General features: G+C 37.3%; 1 protein-coding gene across 1 annotated transcript in view; it reads left to right on the top strand.

The window, feature by feature from the left end:
• slc49a3 (solute carrier family 49 member 3) overlaps positions 1 to 15,426 on the top strand; it is a 20,214-nt gene extending 4,788 nt beyond the window's left edge. The window contains exons 2-10 of the mRNA XM_053323778.1: positions 4,223 to 4,381; positions 6,183 to 6,393; positions 8,306 to 8,382; positions 10,095 to 10,232; positions 11,694 to 11,810; positions 12,425 to 12,577; positions 13,321 to 13,478; positions 14,219 to 14,322; positions 15,008 to 15,426. Coding sequence (XP_053179753.1) covers positions 4,223 to 4,381; positions 6,183 to 6,393; positions 8,306 to 8,382; positions 10,095 to 10,232; positions 11,694 to 11,810; positions 12,425 to 12,577; positions 13,321 to 13,478; positions 14,219 to 14,322; positions 15,008 to 15,174 — 1,284 coding nt within the window. The 3' untranslated portion in view covers positions 15,175 to 15,426. The remainder of the gene's footprint in view (positions 1 to 4,222; positions 4,382 to 6,182; positions 6,394 to 8,305; positions 8,383 to 10,094; positions 10,233 to 11,693; positions 11,811 to 12,424; positions 12,578 to 13,320; positions 13,479 to 14,218; positions 14,323 to 15,007) is intronic.
• Positions 15,427 to 18,379: the final 2,953 nt, after the last annotated feature.

The following is an 18,379-nucleotide window of genomic DNA, read 5'->3' as shown; positions in this document are numbered from 1 at the left end:
TTGCATGTACACCCCCAGAGTAATATAAAGGAAGTAAACAGATTATGGTGACGTTAAAACAAGGTCTGATATAAGGCATTGAAACAGCTGTAGTGGCGATAATAAATAATCTAATTTTAAAGCTTTTTGCAGATTGTTCCAAGTGTGAGGTGCTAATGGAGTGAAGAGCATCAACCTGTCCTGTGATTGAGTACCAATATCATGTGACTTCAGAGTTAAAAGAGATATAATATAATAATATAAGGTGGCAGTAAGTGTAATAAAGCTTTATAGGTGAATAAAAACCTCTCCTCACTGCCAGCTGAGAACTACATGAAGCTTTTTGCCAAGTTTTTACCTACAAAGCAGACCAGATGGATCAGTTCAGCAAAAACAGGAGGAAGAAAAAAAAAAAAAAAAAAAGGAGTGAAAGGAATGAAAATATAACTCTTGTCCCGTAAGCTTTCCACCCTGCAGGCGACAGAGCCGGCCATTGTTTCTCCACATCAGCTGACCCGCCGTGCGTCAACTCTGCTACATAAATTAGCTTTTTCTTCATTGTGTGTTAAACTGAGAGCACAGTACTGCTGCTTCCTTTGTCCCAGGGTTTAGTTTCAGGCCTGCATGCTGATTTTTTTGATGCCCCACCCCTCCCCCCCCTCCCCTCTTTAATTACACTTCTGCTACTACTGTACGTCCAGGTTAATGTATAAAAATACTGAGTTAATGTTTAAGCAGTTATATATTCGGTGTCATATTCCTCCTTATAAAGATTTGTGGTTGTAATATCGTTCCTTCCTTCCTCCCTTCCTCTTGTCCTTTCTCCCTCCTACCTTCCTCCCTTTCATCCCTTTCCTTCCTTCCTTCCTTCCTTCCTTCTTTCCTTCCTTCCTTCCTTCTTTCCTTCCTTCTTTCCTCTGTCCTTCCGTCCTCCCTTCCTCTTTTCCTTTCTCCCTCCCTCCTTCCCTCCCTCCCTCCCTCCCTTCCCTTTCCTTTCTCCCTTCCTTCCTTCCTTCCTTCTTCCTCCCTTCTTTCCTTCCTGCCCTCCTCCCTTCCCTTTCCTTCCTTCCTTCCTTCTTTCCTCTGTCCTTCCTTCCTCTCTTCCTCTTTTCCTTTCTCCCTCCGTCCCTCCGTCCTAACTTAATCCCTTTCCTTCCTTCCTTCCTTCCTCCCTTCCTTTCCTCCCTTCCCTTCCCTTCCTTCCTTCCTTCCTTCCCTCCCTTCCTCCCTTCCTTCCTTCCTCCCTCCCTCCCTTCCCCCCCCCCCCCCCCCCCCCTCTTTAATTACACTTCTGCTACTACTGTACATCCAGGTTAATGTATAAAATACTGAGTTAATGTTTAACCGGTTGTATATTCGGTGTCATATTCCTCCTTATGAAGATTTATGGTTGTAATATTATAACCTGGGTGAAATCAGGTTACAGCAGGAAAAAGAGGAGACTGTGCTGCAGTAATCTGGTTACTGTATAACTCAAAGTTTGAACCCTTACATGCTGTTCAGGGTCAGTGTTACCCCTTTGTTTACATTTCAGAGCTGTAAAAACACCATATACACATTTTTTTCTCCCACAGTATATACACATGGAAATAAAATCTAGAATATGTCTATATTTGTGCAGCTGATACACATTTTTTATATGTAAATATGCAAAATGTAAATGTTAGACTTCTTTCCTGGGACATAAAATAGTGATTGTAAATGTATTATTTCCCTCATAAATATCTACAATACTCTTTATTAACCTTCCTGTCGTCCTCCTGGGTCAAATTGACCCCGTCTGTTTTGGCTGTTCCTTCTTTCCTCCCTTCTTTCTTTCCTTCCTCCATTCCCCTTTCTTCCGTCTTTCCTCCCTCCCTCCTTCTTTCCTTCCCTCCTTACTCCTTTCCTTCCTTCCTTTGTTCGTTGCCTCCTCCCTCCTACCTCCCTCCTTTCCTTCCTCCCTTCCTTCCTTCCTCCCTTCCCTTTCCTTCCTTCCTTGCTTCCTCCCTTCCTCATTTCCTTCCCTCCTTCCTTCCTTCCTTCCCTTTCCTTCCTTCCTTCCTTCCTTCCTTCCTTCCTTCCTTCCTTCTTTCCTTTCCTTCCTTCCTCCCTCCTACCTTCTTTCCTTCCTTCCTTCCTTCCCTCCTCCTTTCCTTGACTGGAGGACAACAGGAGGGTTAAGGGTTAATCAAACATGTATTAATGACTAATGGGTAATTTATCAGTGTGAGTTGGTGTAGAGACTAATTATGAGTCAGAATATAAACAGTATGTGAGAGTTAAACTCTACAAAATAAGTTATTTAGGGATTTAATACTCCTAATTTTATCTCCAGCTTAAATGAGATTTTGGATTTAATTATTTTTGTACTAATAATGTGACCTTTTATCCCTCCACACTGCTGCCAGACTCACTGTTCCCAACATAAAAAATGTTTTTAATTTAAATGACATTTAATAAATAGCTTATTATTACAGCTTTCTGTCATAAAGCAGGTTATTTATTGTGTGTTAATCTTCTAAATGGCAGGTTAGTTATGTGCAGTCATGTGAAAGATAAATCACAGGAAGGGTTTCTGTCTCACGTGAGCCCAGCGAGTCTTTGTCATTTCCTCCTCTGGTAGTCATGTGTTCACCATGTGCAGGTCACATGACAAACACATGACTACCACTGATACTGATCTCTGACTTCACAGTGAGTCTGGAGTTTGTAGGTCGAACCTCTGAAAGGAAACACTTAGAAATCTGGGGTTAATATATTTTGAGACTTATTAGTAATAATTATATAAATAAATCAGATTATTAGACATTATTACACTCAGTATGAGGAGTGTTAAAGTTAAATTACCAGTTTGAATTGTGAAAGATTGTAGGGTTCAATAGCACACTTTTAACATAATATAATCAACAATATAGTTAAATAAAATGGTTGTTACACAATAATATCATGTATTTATAGCTAAAATTAGTCTGTAATTAAGTAATTCAATTAAAAATTAATTGAAAGACAAAATGAATCAGCAGCTATTTAAATCAAGTAGTTATTAAAGTAGTTTTTTAAGCATAAAAAGCCAAAAAAATAGCTGGTTTCATCTTCTTTAAAGGGACAATTTGATGCTTTTTTAAAAATCATAAATGATAATAAATTGATTTTTTTTGGTTTTCGAGTGTCGGACGGACTAAAAAAAGACATTTAAAGACCTCACCTTTGATTCTGGCATATTATTATGTTTGATTTTCTCCTGATTTCTGACATTTTATAGACAAAACAATAATTAGATGAATCAATAATGTCAATAATCGCTGCAGCTTTGTGTCTGCGGCTTAAATCAACACAGACTGAAGCTTCGGTGTCGACATTCTGCTGACGTCAGCGTTTTCTTTATTTGGACCGTTTCTTTGTCCTGAGTCGACATTTTCAAACACAGAAGGAGGTCGACTCAAATCTTAACACACAGCGGGGTTACTAAAGGTCATTCAGGCTTTTATCACCTATAGTAAGGACTGAAAGTGGTTCCACACAGGGAGACACATTGAGATTTACACATCTGGACACATCTGGCCTGTAGATAGATTCAGTTATAACCTTTTATTTTCCCAAAGGACTCATTTATAAAACAGATTTGTTTCTATTTCTTCTATTTTTTAATGCATTTCTCTGTTTTCATGTTTGTTTTTAGATATTTTATTGTTTTATCTACTCGCAAAAGACTTTATAATGTATGTCTAGGAAACCCATGTGTTATATTTAAGCACCAATTCAATGATAAATACTTGAACATCAATAAGAAAATCTCATTTTAATCCCTGAAATCTGTTTTTTTAGATGAATCTTACCACAGGGTGCTGATGATGTAATATTTGTATTTTTTAGACATACACTCTGATATTTCACATTTAAATATCACCATTTTTGTGCTATTTTTTCTTGTCTTTTAAGGTAAATAATATTTCTTATATATGGAAGTGGATAATGAAAATAACACTAAAGTAAATCTTGAATCTAAAGTTGCCTTTCTAAAATGATAAATATCAAATAAACATAGAAAATAAGCATCTTACATTCTTATCTCAGTCTTAAAGAAATACCAACTAATCCCATCTTTAAATGACAAACATCATTTTAAACATGTCAGAGCGCTCACAATTCAAGATGAACTGTCTGCAATCAGTTTGTAAGAGAAGCTGATATTTTTATTTTTTCCTTTTTAAGTAGTTTAAATCTAATTCTTTAATAAAACTTGTGTCTCCTGTGTTCCCAGATATGGCTGACCTTTGCCCCAGTAGCAGACCAGTCCGCCGAGTACCTGCAGGTCTCCCTAGATGCGATCAACTGGTTGTCACTAGTCTACATGGTGGTGGCCATACCGCTCAGCTTCGGGACCACTTGGATGCTGGACACCGTCGGGCTGCGGGCCACGGTATGAACTCCACTCCTCAGGTGTTGTTGTATAATCAGCTTCGTGTTGACACATAATAGTAGACGTCCTTCTTCCAGGAAAGTGTTGGTACTGTACTTAGAGCTGGGCTATATGGGCAAAATCAAATATCATGATATTTTAGACCAAATACCTCGATATCAATATTGCAACAATATTATAGAGATGGCTGTTGATGCTTTAACAAAATATTTACACTATGAAATGTTTGATTAATAATCATCAGTAATGTGGATATAATGACAAAGTGGGTAAAAGGTACATAAAAGAAGAGCTAGAACAATCTGTTAAGTTCAGAAAATAATATATTTTACTGTAATGCAGCTTCAAAGACAACTGATGACATATTGTGATAATACGATATCCAAAATCTAGAGAGACAGAGATAGATAGATAGATAGATAGATAGATAGATAGATAGATAGATAGATGGATAGACAGACAGAGAGAGAGAGAGAGAGAGAGAGAGAGAGAGAGAGCGAGAGAGAGAGAAAGAGAGATAGATAGATTTGTTGTATTCATGGTCAGGATGGAAAAAACAACCTCTGTAGCAGCAGAAAAACTAGGATTACTTTTCATACTTTGCCCCTTATTTATATAGTTATTTATTATTTGAGACCATATTTTAAAGTTTTATAGGTATGAATGTGTAGGTGATCATCTGTATGGGTGATATGTGTGTGTGTGTTTTTTAGTATTTTGTGTATATATCTTATATCTTATTTTTTTATGCTGCATTAGACTGTTTAAACTGAGTTTCGTTGTATACTTGTAATGACAATAAAGATCTATTATATGTCACTGCTGTTCTACAGACTTTAGAAAACATCTTTATTTGGCACAGATCACCACACAAACCGCACCGTAATCATTTCAATATGACTTTTAATCAAACCGCAACTGCAATACCAGTCACACTAATCCCAGTTAAGACTTTTTTTGGGCCTTAATACCAGCATGAGTCAGTTCAAACAGTCTGTGGTTTGTTTGTCATGATAACGACACAAAGCTTTAACCAAGCGGTGAGTCCTTAACCCCGAATATGTTGCACTGCTCTGCTCAGATAAAACTGACTGAACACTCTTAGTAAGTAACTTAGTAGAAATAGAGATCTGCAGGTTATAACAATTATAATATGTCATTTAAACTTACCTATACGTTTCTCAACTCTTAAACTTCCTGTCGTCCTTCCGGGTCAAACTGACCCCGTCTGTTTTGACTCTTCCTTCCTTCCTCCCTTCCTTCCTTCCGTCTGTCCTTCCTTCATCCCTCCTCACTTTCTTTCCTTCCTCTCTCTTTCCTCCCATCCTTCTTTCCTTTCTTCCTCCCTCATTCCTTCATTCCTTTCCTTCCTTCTTTTCTTTCCTTCCTGAAGGAAGGAAAGAAAGAAGGACAGAGGAAAGAAAGAGAGAAGGAGGGAGGCAGGAGGAAAAGAATGAAGGAGGGAAGGAAGGAAGGAAGGAAAGGAGGGAGGAAGGAAGGATGGAAGGAAGGAAGAAGGAAGGAAAGGAGGAAAGAGGAGGGAGGAAGGAAAGGGAAGGAGGGAAGGAAGGGAGGAAGAAGGAAGGAAAGGAGGACAGAGGAAAGAAAGAGAGAAGGAGGGAGGAAGTACAGACGGAAGGAAGGAAGGAAGGGAGGAAAGAAGGAACAGTCAAAACAAACGGGGTCAGTTTGACCCGGGAGGGCGACACAAAGGTCAAAGGTCAGGTGATCTTTAAGAAGTTGGACTTGAAGTGATAAACATCTTGATGTCTGATCTTTCTCTCTCTCCTCCCCTGTCTAGCTGATTTTGGGGGCCTGGTTGAACATGCTAGGAGCCACACTGCGCTACGTCGGGACCCTGCTGGACCCTTCAGTCCAGTTCCCTTTAGTGATGGTGGGTCAGACCTTCGGTGCGCTGGCTCAGCCCCTCATCATCTTCACACCCACTAAGCTGGCGGCTCTGTGGTTCCCCGACCATCAGCGAGCCACCGCCAACACCATCGCCTCCATGTGTGAGTGAAGTGCTGTTTGATATCACTGAGACTTTAAACACAGTAATAACACAAAGGTTTTCCTCTTGATGGGAAAGAAGGAATAACTTGCTTTTTATTATTATCAGATTCATTAAAAAACATCATTGAACGTCTTCGATCTTTACTTTTGACTCTAAAGTAATAGTCTTATCATTTTGTCTTTCACCTGAGCAGCTAATAAACTGTCTGTTGAAGGTCTAAAAGCTGTTTCACATATGACGTTTACACATTGTAGAAAGTTAAGTGGAAACTGAAGAAGACAAAACTACTAATTTAGCTTTTTTTTGGCCCATTCATCATTAAAGATCCTTTTTCTTTTTTCTCTGATTAAATGAAGAATTTTGGTAAAATAAGACTAAACTTCAGCTGAACAAAGCTCATCCAGTTGAGTCTTTAAGAAATGAGATTGACAAAAGACATTTAAGTACAAATGTAAAGAGTAAAACTGAAAGAAAAAGGAAAGAAGGTTTTCTTCTTGATGGGAATCATGTATAATAATATAAAAGGTAATACAATAAATATGAAATAAAGCAGGAATAACTTGCCTTCTAACTATTATCAGATTCATTGAAAACATCTTTCATCATTACTTTTGACTCCAAAATAACTATCTTATTATTCATATTAGTCTTTCGGCCATTTGAGCAGTTAATAAACTGTTTGCTGAAGTTGGCAGATTATAGAAAGTTAAGTGGAAACTGAAGAAAAGAAAACTACTAATTTTGCTGTTTTTTGGTCCATCCATTATCAGAGGTTGTTTCCTACATTTGTCTGGTTAAATGATGAATTATGTGTAAAGTTGGATTAAACTTCAATAGAAAAAACGAAATGTGGTTGAGGCTTGAAAAAAAATGTGACTGACAAAAGACATTTAAATAAAAATGTAAAAAGCGAAAGTGAATAAAATATGAAAGAAAGCAGGAATGACTTTCCTTCATTGAAAACATCTTTCATCATTACTTTTGAATCCAAAATAACTATCTTATTATTCATATTAGTCTTTCAGCCATTTGAGCAGCTAATAAACTGTCTGTTGAAGGTCCAAAAGCTGTTTCACATATGAAGCTGGCTGATTATAGAAAATTAAAAGGCAACTGAAGAAAAGAAAACTACTTATTTTGCTGTTTTTTGGTCCATCCATTATCAGAGGTTGTTTCCTTTTCCACAAAAAACCCACATTTGTCTGGTTAAATGATGAATTATGTGTAAAGTTGGACTAAACTTCAATAGAAAATACTTGAAAAAAAAAGCGCCTGACAAAAGACATTTAAATAAAAATATAAAAAGCAAAAGTGAAAGAAAAAGTGCTTGAAATATGTTTTTGTTTAATTTCAGGCCTTGTGGAAAAAAGAAGTTTAATCAAAGCTGTCAGTTTGTCTAAAAAAACAATAATTTCCTTTTTTTCTTCTTATAAATGTTTCTCAATAATTTATTCTCCCAGGTTATTTGAGCCCAAATTAAAACAATATAACTTAAATAAAGCTTCACAGTCTTTATTAATCTTTATATTGTGTGCCTTATATGATGTTTTGAGCCGTCGTGGTTTCACTGTGTAACAATTGAAGAGGAAATGGATCAGTTTCAGTTTCAGTTCGAGGCTCTCAGGGGTTGTTTTTGCATGTCAGCAAACGTGTGTGTACACAGCAAATAAAGGACGTGTCCGCAGATTAAATGATTCATTTGAATTGTGGTTTATGCTTAACAGGAAGAGAAATCAGTTTTACAGAAATGAAAGAAAATAGATCATATTTTAAGAGTAAGAGCTTTAGGAGGAGTCGTGAAGGTATTTAAAGATAACTGAAACTGGGAACAGGAAGTCTGCATTGATTCTTAATTTAGGACAGATACTAGAATAACCCTGACTTACACACTTCTCTTTTCCCCCCCTCAGCCAATCCCCTGGGCGTTCTCCTCGCTAACATCATCTCACCCACGATGGCAGAAGCATCTAAACAAATCCCCACCTTGGTGAGTTCAACTAAGAAGAAGAAGAAGTCTTTAAAAAGTGCTCCTTCCTCTTTCTGCCTTGTGTGGCCTGTTAGTTTTGATTCACTTTTCATCATTTAACGAGTATAATAGAACAGCTGGGAAATCAGGGAGGGAAAAAGCAAACAAACTCTGCTCCGTTATGTGATCCAGAAGACAAAGTTAGTGAGCAGCTGGTGAAGAAAGTGAAGCGTGAAGCCGCTAAAGAGCCAGAAATACTCCTCAAGAGTTGGCAGAGAGACAATATGAGATTCATATTCATGACTTGGACACAGACGTGACTCCAAATAAATGCTGCTCTGTTTATATGTAAATAGGAAACTGTTTGAATTGTGTCTTTTTAGCTTGTTTTAGAGCTCTGCTGCCCCCAAGTGGCCATAAAAACATCTACTGTTGCAGCTTTAATGAGTCAAATTTGAACCAGGTTCAGTTACACGCTGAACCAGGTGTATGACAACATGTTGGCATGGTTACATCAAATATTTAGGTCAGGGACAAATAAGGGTCGGCAAGATGAGTAATTCAAAAATATCTTTAAAAAATGTCTTAAAAGCAGCATCAGGTTTGTACATTTTGTATTTTTGTTGGTTTTGTATCATTTGAAATGACATTTGCTCCATTTTTTACCTGAAAATGTCAAATGGTGTAACCACAACATATTTTATCAACCTACAGTGTATTGAAGTGTATGATTCTCCAGATTAAATGTAATATTTAGAACAATAGTATTCCATTAGCTTTATTTAATATAAAAGTTATAATGTAAGATCATGCCAAACTAGTTGATATGGTGTTTTATTGACTATTTAGTGTTTTTAAACAAGTTGAATTATTTGGTACAAAGTTTTCATGGTTACACCACTACTGCCATAATCCTCTAATATATTCTCTCCAAATGGATTAAAAACAGACATTTTATGCTGAGTCCACAAAAAAAGAATGTATGCAAGTTATTCATACGTTAATTACGCAACCACATTGACCCATTTTACAGGCTGCCAAATACCATATAAATAAAATCAAGTGTACTATTATATGTCCTTTAATTCATGGGTCATAGCATCTTATCTGCGGAACTGCTCTTTAATATCTATTTTGACAATAAATTAAATTAATTATTTTGAGTCATTTTTATAGAGAAAAATGCAAAAATTATCTGGTTTCAGCTTCCTAAATATGAATATCTTCTGATATCTTTAGTCCCCTCTAATTTTTAATTAAACTTCTTAGGGGGTTGTGGACTGTTGATCGGCACAGAACAAGACATTTTTAGGTTGGGAAGCAACTTTTTTCACCATTTTCCATTAATTGAGAAAATAATTAACAGATAAATGATGACATGATGTTTGAATCTGGCTACGATCCTTCCCCCCATCGTCTGTGTCAATGTATTATGTGAAAATGACCAATAAAAAAAAAACATGGCTTGACACGGTTGGCCTACAATCAGACGACCCCCTCGAGGCATTTCATGGGATCACAGCTGCTAATTCATAAAACTGCAGCAGTTGAACTCGTGTGTGTGTGTGTGTGTGTGTGTGTGTGTGTGTGTGTGTGTGTGTGTGTGTGTGTGTGTGTGTGTGTGCGTCTGCGGTCGCCTCACCTGCTAATGATGATAAACGCTCTTTGATTTAAGGTGCTAACATCCATTTATCATCAAATTACCTGTGTGTGCTTCTCTCCCCGTCCTCCAGCTGCTTGCCTATGCAGTCCCCGCATGCATCGTCTGTTTCCTAGCAACAGTCGGGATACAGAGCAGCGCCCCCGCCACGCCGCCGTCGGCCAGCGCAGAGCTCTCTGGCACCGAGCCCTTCTTACAGGGGATCAAACTGGTGAGTAGAGAAATGACAGATACACATGTGCTGCTCTGTGAAAGACTTTTTGTAATAAACAAAACTCAAATAAACCTGATGATGTCATTTTATCTTGATTTCATTGGTCGAGTTTTACCCACAATTCATCTAATTTGTTCTTCTTATGTGCAAAAATGGGTGGAATTGCCCTTTAAAAACAATAAGTCAGAGTTGTTTCACACTAAGAATAAAGTTTCATGTGTTGAACAGTTTATAAATCAGTTTCAGGTCATTTATTTTGATAAGCAATTAATCATAATGAGTTTATTTTAGCTTTTTAATAACAAAAATCATAATCATATTTTTTAAAGCTCCTTTCTTAACATAGTTATAAAGTGCTTGTACAGAAACAAACATACTGAAATAAAACAACAATAACAACATTATAGTAGAGTAGTGCAATAATCTAAAGGAACAAAAAAGCCAGTAAGAAGCATAAAGGTTTTTTTTTAAATAAAAAATGTGGTTTTTAACCTTCCTGTCGTCCTCCCGGGTCAAATTGTCCCAGTCTGTTTTGACTGTTCCTCTCTTTCCTCCCTTCCTTCCTTCCTTCCTTCCTTCCTTCCTTCCTTCCGTCTGTCCTTCCTTCCTCCCTCCTTCCTTCCTTCTTCTTCTCCCTTTTTTTCCTTCCTCTCTTTCCTCCTTTCCTTCCTCCATCCCCCTTTCTTTCTTCCTTCTATCCTTCCTTCCTCCCTCCGTCCTCTCTTTCTTTCCATCCCATTCCCTTCCTTCTTTCCTCTGTCCTTCTTTCTTTCCTTCCTCCCCTCCTCTTTTCCTCACTCCCTCCTTCCTTCTTTCCTCCCTCCCTTCCTTCATTCTTCCTCCTTTCTTTCTTTTGTCCTTCCTTCCTCCCTTCCTTCCTTTTCTACTTTTTCTTAGTCCTTTTATTATTTCAAACTGAAGATCTTTGTCTTGTGGTTTGTTGACTAAAGAAGACATTATAGTTTGCATCGTGGCTTTGGGAAACTGGTTGACTCAATGTCTGATTGACATTTTCTTACATTTTATAGACTGATAATTGATAATAAAGAAAAATAATTGTCAGATTAAATGATAATGAAACTAATTGTTAGTCAGAGTCCTGAAGAAAAATGATATACAGAAATTGACGTCAGAATCTGAGCACTTTGGTTTACGTTGAAGTCATTACAACAGCCAGGAGCGACATGCAATACACTGATCATTGATTAAAAGAGAAATTTATTGTCAGATTAATTGATAATTAAAAAATTGTAGTCGGAGCCTTAAGTAAGTAAGTACAGAAACCGACCCAAACCATAATTTTTAGTTTATCGATCACTTCACCATATATTAGATTTATTGTTCTTTTTTACACTTCTCCTTTCGCCCTGCTGTATATATTACCGGTTCAGCGACTTTCTTTTCTCTCGAGGATTTTCACTCTTCTCTTAACAAGCTCTCTCTCTGTTTCCACCTCAGCTACTGAAGAACAAAGCGTACCTGGTGCTGCTGCTGTGCTTCGGCTCAGGCATCGCTGTGTTCACCTGCTTCTCCACGCTGCTGGAGCAGATCCTGTGTGTGCAGGGTTACACCAACGTAAGAACGCTACACTGTTTATTCCCATGGGGATCAATTAGGTGTTATTCTTATCAAACTAGCGAGAAAATAAGCATATACATACAGTTTCCGATCATTATACGGCAATGAATGACAGCATAAATAAAAACAAAGATCATATATGGATCAGTAAATAAATAAATACTTACATTGATATTTGTTGTTTTAAAAGTTTTCAGCAACAGATGGAACCAAATGATAGAAATCAAACCCTGGTCTTTTATATGGGTCAATGACGAGATTTAATCCAGCGTCAATTGGTGTAACTAGTATTTGTTTCCCCATAAAAATCTGATTATATACAAATAAAATGAAGTAATTATCCACTTAAGTCCACTTAAAGACTTAAAGGTGGACAAATATTTAATATTTATCTTTTTTTTGTGGTTACACCATTTGACATTTTCAGGAGCATTCAGTCTTACTTTTGGTAAAAAATAACCTGATGCTGCTTTTAAAACTATTCTTTAAGATTATTATTATTTTCTAATTGCTCATCTTGCCAACCCTTATTTGTCACTGACTCATATATTGGATGCAGTTTTTATTTTTTCAGGTATTTATTAAATCTATGAAATCTCTCCTCTCTGCAGGACTTTGCTGGTTTGTGCGGCGCTCTCTTCATCGTGTTTGGCATCGTTGGCGCCGGCGCTCTCGGACTCTACGTTGACAAAACCAAGAAGTTCACCGAAGCCACGAAGATCAACATGAGCTTCACCGCTGTGGCCTGCGTCGCCTTCTCAGTGGTGAGAATATATACTCAAAAACTCGTCTATTTAAAGTCTGTGTAAAGTAAGAATGTGTTCTGAGTTTGACATACCACAGAAAAGTGTGTTGTTAACCACCCTGCCAAATTTGAATGATTAAAAAAATCGCCAAATGTATGAAATTAGGCTTCAAAGTTGTGTAAAACTCAGCCTCTTTCTCTGCTCCCAAATGCTGTGGGAGTGCCCGCCGAGTCTGCTGAAGCCCCGCCCCCTACCAAGTGTCACCTGTCAATCAAAGTCACCACCTCTACCAGAAACATGCACGCTACGTCTGAGAGCTTTCTGCTGCTAACTCAGCTGCTAGCTCGACGGCTAACTCGGCAGCTAGCTAGTCGGTTAACTCAGCTGTTAGCTCGGCGACTAACTCGGCTGCTAGCTCGGCGGCTAACTCAGCTAACTGGCTAACTGTAGACTGTAGAAGTAGTAGTGTGCGCTGAATGTATTTTACCTCTACAGCAGCAGGGGCTGCCCCTGCTATGATTTTCAGACCCGCCCACTAAATCCTGAACACAGAAATCTTGAAACAGTTTGTGAAGCCTAGCTCCACAATTCAAATCTAAATGCTTGAAATGCTTTTTTTTTAGTTTTAGTCTTAGTTTTTTGTTAACTATAATAACCCTGGTTGCCATAGTTACACAATCAAATGGACCCAGAAATAGGCTCAATAATCCAGAATGTGTAAATGTATAATGCAAACATCACTAACTCTTGAATCTTTCCAGGTGTGTCTGTTACGGGATCAGAAAGCCGCCGTGGCCGCCGTCTGCTCTTTCTTTGGCTTTTTCGGTTTCTCCATTTATCCGGTCGCCATGGAGCTGTCAGTCGAGTGTTCGTACCCTGTCGGAGAGGCGACGTCGGCCGGACTCATCTTCGTATCGGGGTACGGCTGTCCGAACATAACACACAACGCTTTCAAAATAGTTTAAATAGTTTACAGTGAAATCAGCAGCCAGCACAGCTCACAATGCTTTAAAACAGAAAATAGACAAAAATAGGGTTGTTTTCCTCCTTGTTTAATCTGTAGATTACTTGGTCAATTAATCATTTGGTTTATTAAATGTCAGAAAATAGCCATCATGTTGTCCTGAGTCTAAAAATGATTCAGTGTTCAGTAAAAAAAGCAGAAGAATTCATCATCATAAAGAAGCTGGAAACAATAAATATTTGGCTTTTTTACAATAAATAATGACTTAAATGATTCATTGATTATTTAAATAGTTGCAGATTAATTTTCTGTCAAATGACCGATCCATTAATTACTTAGTTGTTTGAGCCAATAGTTGATTGTGCAACATAATAATCCCTCAAATTAAGTTAAAAAGACAAGAAAGGGTTTTTTTTGCTGCATGTTCAAAAAAAACTTTGTATTTTACTTTTAAGTTTTAAAAAGAAAAAACAAAACTCTGATCAGTCCCTTGACTTTAAAAAGATAAAACATGAGTCATAACTGTGATGGTTTATATTATTATTTCATTTCCAGTTCTTTGGCAGCAGTAGCTTTTTATTCTCTCCTGTGCTTTAAATTACAAATCACTCAAAGATATTACTAAACTGTTTTTAAACTCCTCTGCTCCTCGTGTTAATAGTGAACGTCTCTTGTCTCCTGCTGATCTCTTCCAGACAGATCCAGTCTGTCCTCTACATAATCCTCCTTCAGGCTTTGACCACACCGATCGCTGACTCTCCGCTGTCCACGTGCGGCGCTGCGGTGCTGAGCTGGAAAGGTGAGAGGTCAAACTACGAGTCTCTAGCAGGAGGAATCAAACCTCTGAGTGATCAACCTGAATTTCTGATAAGGCTGCTCAATTAATCTAAATTTGATCGTGATTACAATTTTGGGGTCAAACGATTTCGAAACTAATAAAATCGAGGGGAAACGATTTTTAATAATAATGAGATAGTGCTCAATAACAAAGGTTTTATTTTGAAAAGCTTAGACCGGAAGCCGCTGCAGCTCCATTAGTTTGACAGAAGGTGAAACCTATGGGTGAAACACACGGTGAAATGTTTTAACTGTAAATAAAAGTGCAGAGTTTCCAGCATGGTTTCCAGCCTGCGTCAGATAATGCTGAGTTTACTGACTAATTATTAAAAACCAGGAAGTGTTGTGTGAACTATCGTCATGGTAACCAGCTCAACACTAATATCTCTGCACATGTTCTGCTGTGTGTTGCGTTAAGCGGCAGATAAAAGGCTGCTGCTAGGAGAGAAAATTAATTAAGAAATGTCCAATAAATGCAGCATGTTTCTAAAGTAAAAAGAAATCGTTTTAATAATCGTGATTTCAATTTTGACCCAAAAAAAAATCGTGATTATGATTTTTTTCCATAATCGAGCAGCCCTAATTTCTGATCAGTAACTACCTCTCTTTCTTTCTTTCTCTCTCTCTCTGGTTCTTCCCTCCATCAGTGCCCATGATGGTGATGGGCGGCCTTTGCACCGTCTTCACCTGCAGCTTCGTTATTTTCTTCCGCACCCGTTACAGACGACTGGAGGCCGAAGAAGCAGCCGCCTGCAGGACCAAAGGAAGCTACGGCTCCACCAACACTGAGCACGCTCCGAGTGTGGACACGTGAAAAACGAGACGGACTACAGTTTATTTCTTGGGTATAAAACAGGGATGAAAAACTGTTTTTTTTAAAGCTCTGATTCATCTGTAAAATAGTTTTTTTTAAATCAAGATATTCCTGTGTGCTTTAATTCTTTTATATGACATTGGGGCCAAAACCGGATACTAACTTAATACTGCAGCTGCTGACAGGTAAAAGTAATATTTGGGATGTTTTAAAGGGCTAATCCACTATGTATCTGCAGAAATACACTCAGATTATTCTCATCAAATGCACTTAAGACAGGTACTATTATTTCCAGCCACCCAGGCAGGTAACTGGTTTAATTATGGGTACTTAAAGTGGCTGTAATTCATATTTTCTTATCAATAATAATGAATCCAATGACTGTGTGTAATGTCAGAGAATGATCAGCTGTTTTTTAGCTGTAAGACTGCAACTTAACTATTTTAATTCACTCTCAGCGCTCTCATAGGGCCTGATTTACTAAAGGTCTGCAAACTTGACATCACCTGCAAAACAAATGTGCAAGCTGATCTACTAACGCGGCGCACTGAGGTTTGCATCTTTCAAATGTGCAATATAGATTTAGTACGTTTGCTATAATGAATATATGCAATATGGGGCGTTTTAACCCCAGTGTGCAAAAATATATAAATAATATGTTTGAAGGGCAGGAATGAACCGGCTGTTACTATGGAGACGAGGAGACAGAGGCACAATGACAAAATACGCAGAGATCAGGTTTTTTCCACCTGTGTTAATATTTTTGGAGTGTAATATTTTTGGTTTTACTAACAGCACTGACTTTTTCACAAATAATGTGAATATATGTCTTTTTTTCTGGTAATATTTGTTTTCGTTAACCTCTTATTTTGTTCTTGCAGCTTTCTGCTTGTCCAAACTCTCCATTAAGACACACTAAACCTTTATTTAAATACTGCTGTCTGCACCTGTTCTCATTCATGCAGTTATTCTTAGTAGATCACCTGCAAAACTAATAATAATAGCTCATTAAATGCACAATCTATTGCACTGCACATGCAATTTAGTACCCTTTATTTGGGTTCTTAGTAAATCAGGCCCTTAGTGTCGTTTTGGGGGCCACATAACACTCTTAAAAATCCACTGTACACTACCTGAGGATAGCTGCTGAACATGTTGGAGAATTTAAAGAGATATTTGCTTCAGTATTTCTCAGGATTTCTTCCATCAGTCACCAAAACAAAGACATGAACTGTTTATATGACTAATACAGCAAGACGAGCTGCGTTACCGTGGAGACAAAACCAAACCTGATGTTTCTGATCATAGGCACATATGTTACAGAAATAAGAAATGTACAGTGATGAATGTTTGATCATACTGGTGCTGCTTTCTCACATTTCAACACTTGTCCTCATTTCAGACGCTGAAGCAGATTTTGTGCTTCAGATTTTTTTCTTTCTTCTACAGTCAGACCTGACAAGACAAACTAAATCTATCAAAGAGCAGATAAACCAAACAGAATAAATGTTATAATCTGATCCTGTTTGTCTTTGTACTGTAGAAGAAAATATGAACATAACTGAAGATGTTTACTTTACAGACTCTAAAACACGGCATTACAAAGAAATCACATTTGTGCAATAAAACAAGTCAGTGCTGATTTTGTACAGAACACAGAAATGAAATGTGTTGTTTTTAATGCAGATAAAGATATTTTATATGCTGGTAATGTATGAAGTGTGTATCTTCATGCAATTTTGTAATTTGTACTAATTTAAAATGAAAGATTGAAGTGTGTTGTACTGACTTTCAGGAGTTACTGTCTTCATAATACTGTGATTAAAACTGTCATGATGTGTTAATATTGGTCCAATTATGTGTTATTTTGTTTTTCTTCCAGTTTTCTCAGATATAGTAACCTGAAGTGTCCACATAAAGATCTTTAACTTATTAAAAAATGGCTAAAATTGCAACTTCTCCCTTATTAAAAAATATATAATCTATAAATATGCAAGTACAGTTAGTTTTCTAAGTGTAACTATTGGACACAAAGATGTTTCCTCTACTGTAAAGTCTGTTTCTCAGTATTTGTGAATTGGAGGCTTCAAGTTTCCTCATCACACTTTTATTCACATTTTTTGTGAACGTTGGATCACATTAGTCTAAAGGAAATGAGTATAAGGCAGGGGTATCAAACTCATTTTCATTCAAGGGCCACATACTGCCTAATTTAATCTCAGGTGGGCCGGATCATTAAAAAGAAGGAAGGAAGGAAGAAAGAAAGAGAAGACTTGAAAGAAGGAAGGAAAAGAAGGAGGAGAAGGAAGAGAAGACAGGAATGAAAGACAGGAAGGAAGGAAAGAAGGAAGAAAAAGAAGACAGGAAGGAAGGAAGGAAGAGGACTTGAAAGAAGGAAGGAAGGAAGGACAGATATAAGGAAAGAAAGAAGGAAAAAAGAAGACAGAAAGGAAGGAAAAAAAGAAGACAGAAAGGAAGGAAGAGAATTTGCAAGGAAGGGAGGAATAAGGAAAATGGGCTGTATTGGACCCCTCTGCGGGCTGGATCTGGCCCACGGGCCGCATGTTTGACACCCCTGGTATACAGTGTTTTTAATAGTAAGGGTTAAGGTGTGTTGAGTACATGAAGGATTTATTTATTTCTATGTTCTCTAAAAAGTTTTGTGCTTTCATGTTTTACAGTTTTGTTTTTGATGGCATTAAAGGTGTCAGTAGCTTTTTAAGGTGGACTGACTTACTGCTTGTACAACAGCAGAGAAACTGAACATAAAAATGCTCAAATGATTTTATTGTTCAAGTTTTAATCAGCTGAACATGTCACTGGATTTTAGTGAGGAACCTTCTTCATATCAGCACTGAGGGGCTGAAAAGTGAAAAGTTTAATAAAAAGCTAAAATGAGCCTAAACGACAAAATAGAAACCAAAACATCTGTTGGTTTAAACTTAAAACTAAACGTTGGAGTTCCCTTAAAAAAAGATCTGTTCAGTAGATGAAGTGTAAGTTAGTATAATTGCTTATTTTTGATTATTTAATTGGTTGTTTGGTGTCTAAAATGTTTGAAAATTATGAAAAACTGTCTGATCACTGTCTCACAAAACCCAAAATTCAACCTGATATGTCTTCACACCCCATAAAATATTCCGTTTTTCATTATTGAGGAATTAAAAAAACAAAAAATATTCACATTTCAGAAGCTGGAACTGAA

Source organism: Scomber japonicus, chromosome 8 (assembly GCF_027409825.1).
Source record: "Scomber japonicus isolate fScoJap1 chromosome 8, fScoJap1.pri, whole genome shotgun sequence".
NCBI classification, from domain to species: Eukaryota; Metazoa; Chordata; class Actinopteri; order Scombriformes; family Scombridae; genus Scomber; species Scomber japonicus.
Note: the sequence above shows the minus strand (reverse complement) of the source record. Positions and strands in the feature narration are given on the sequence as shown.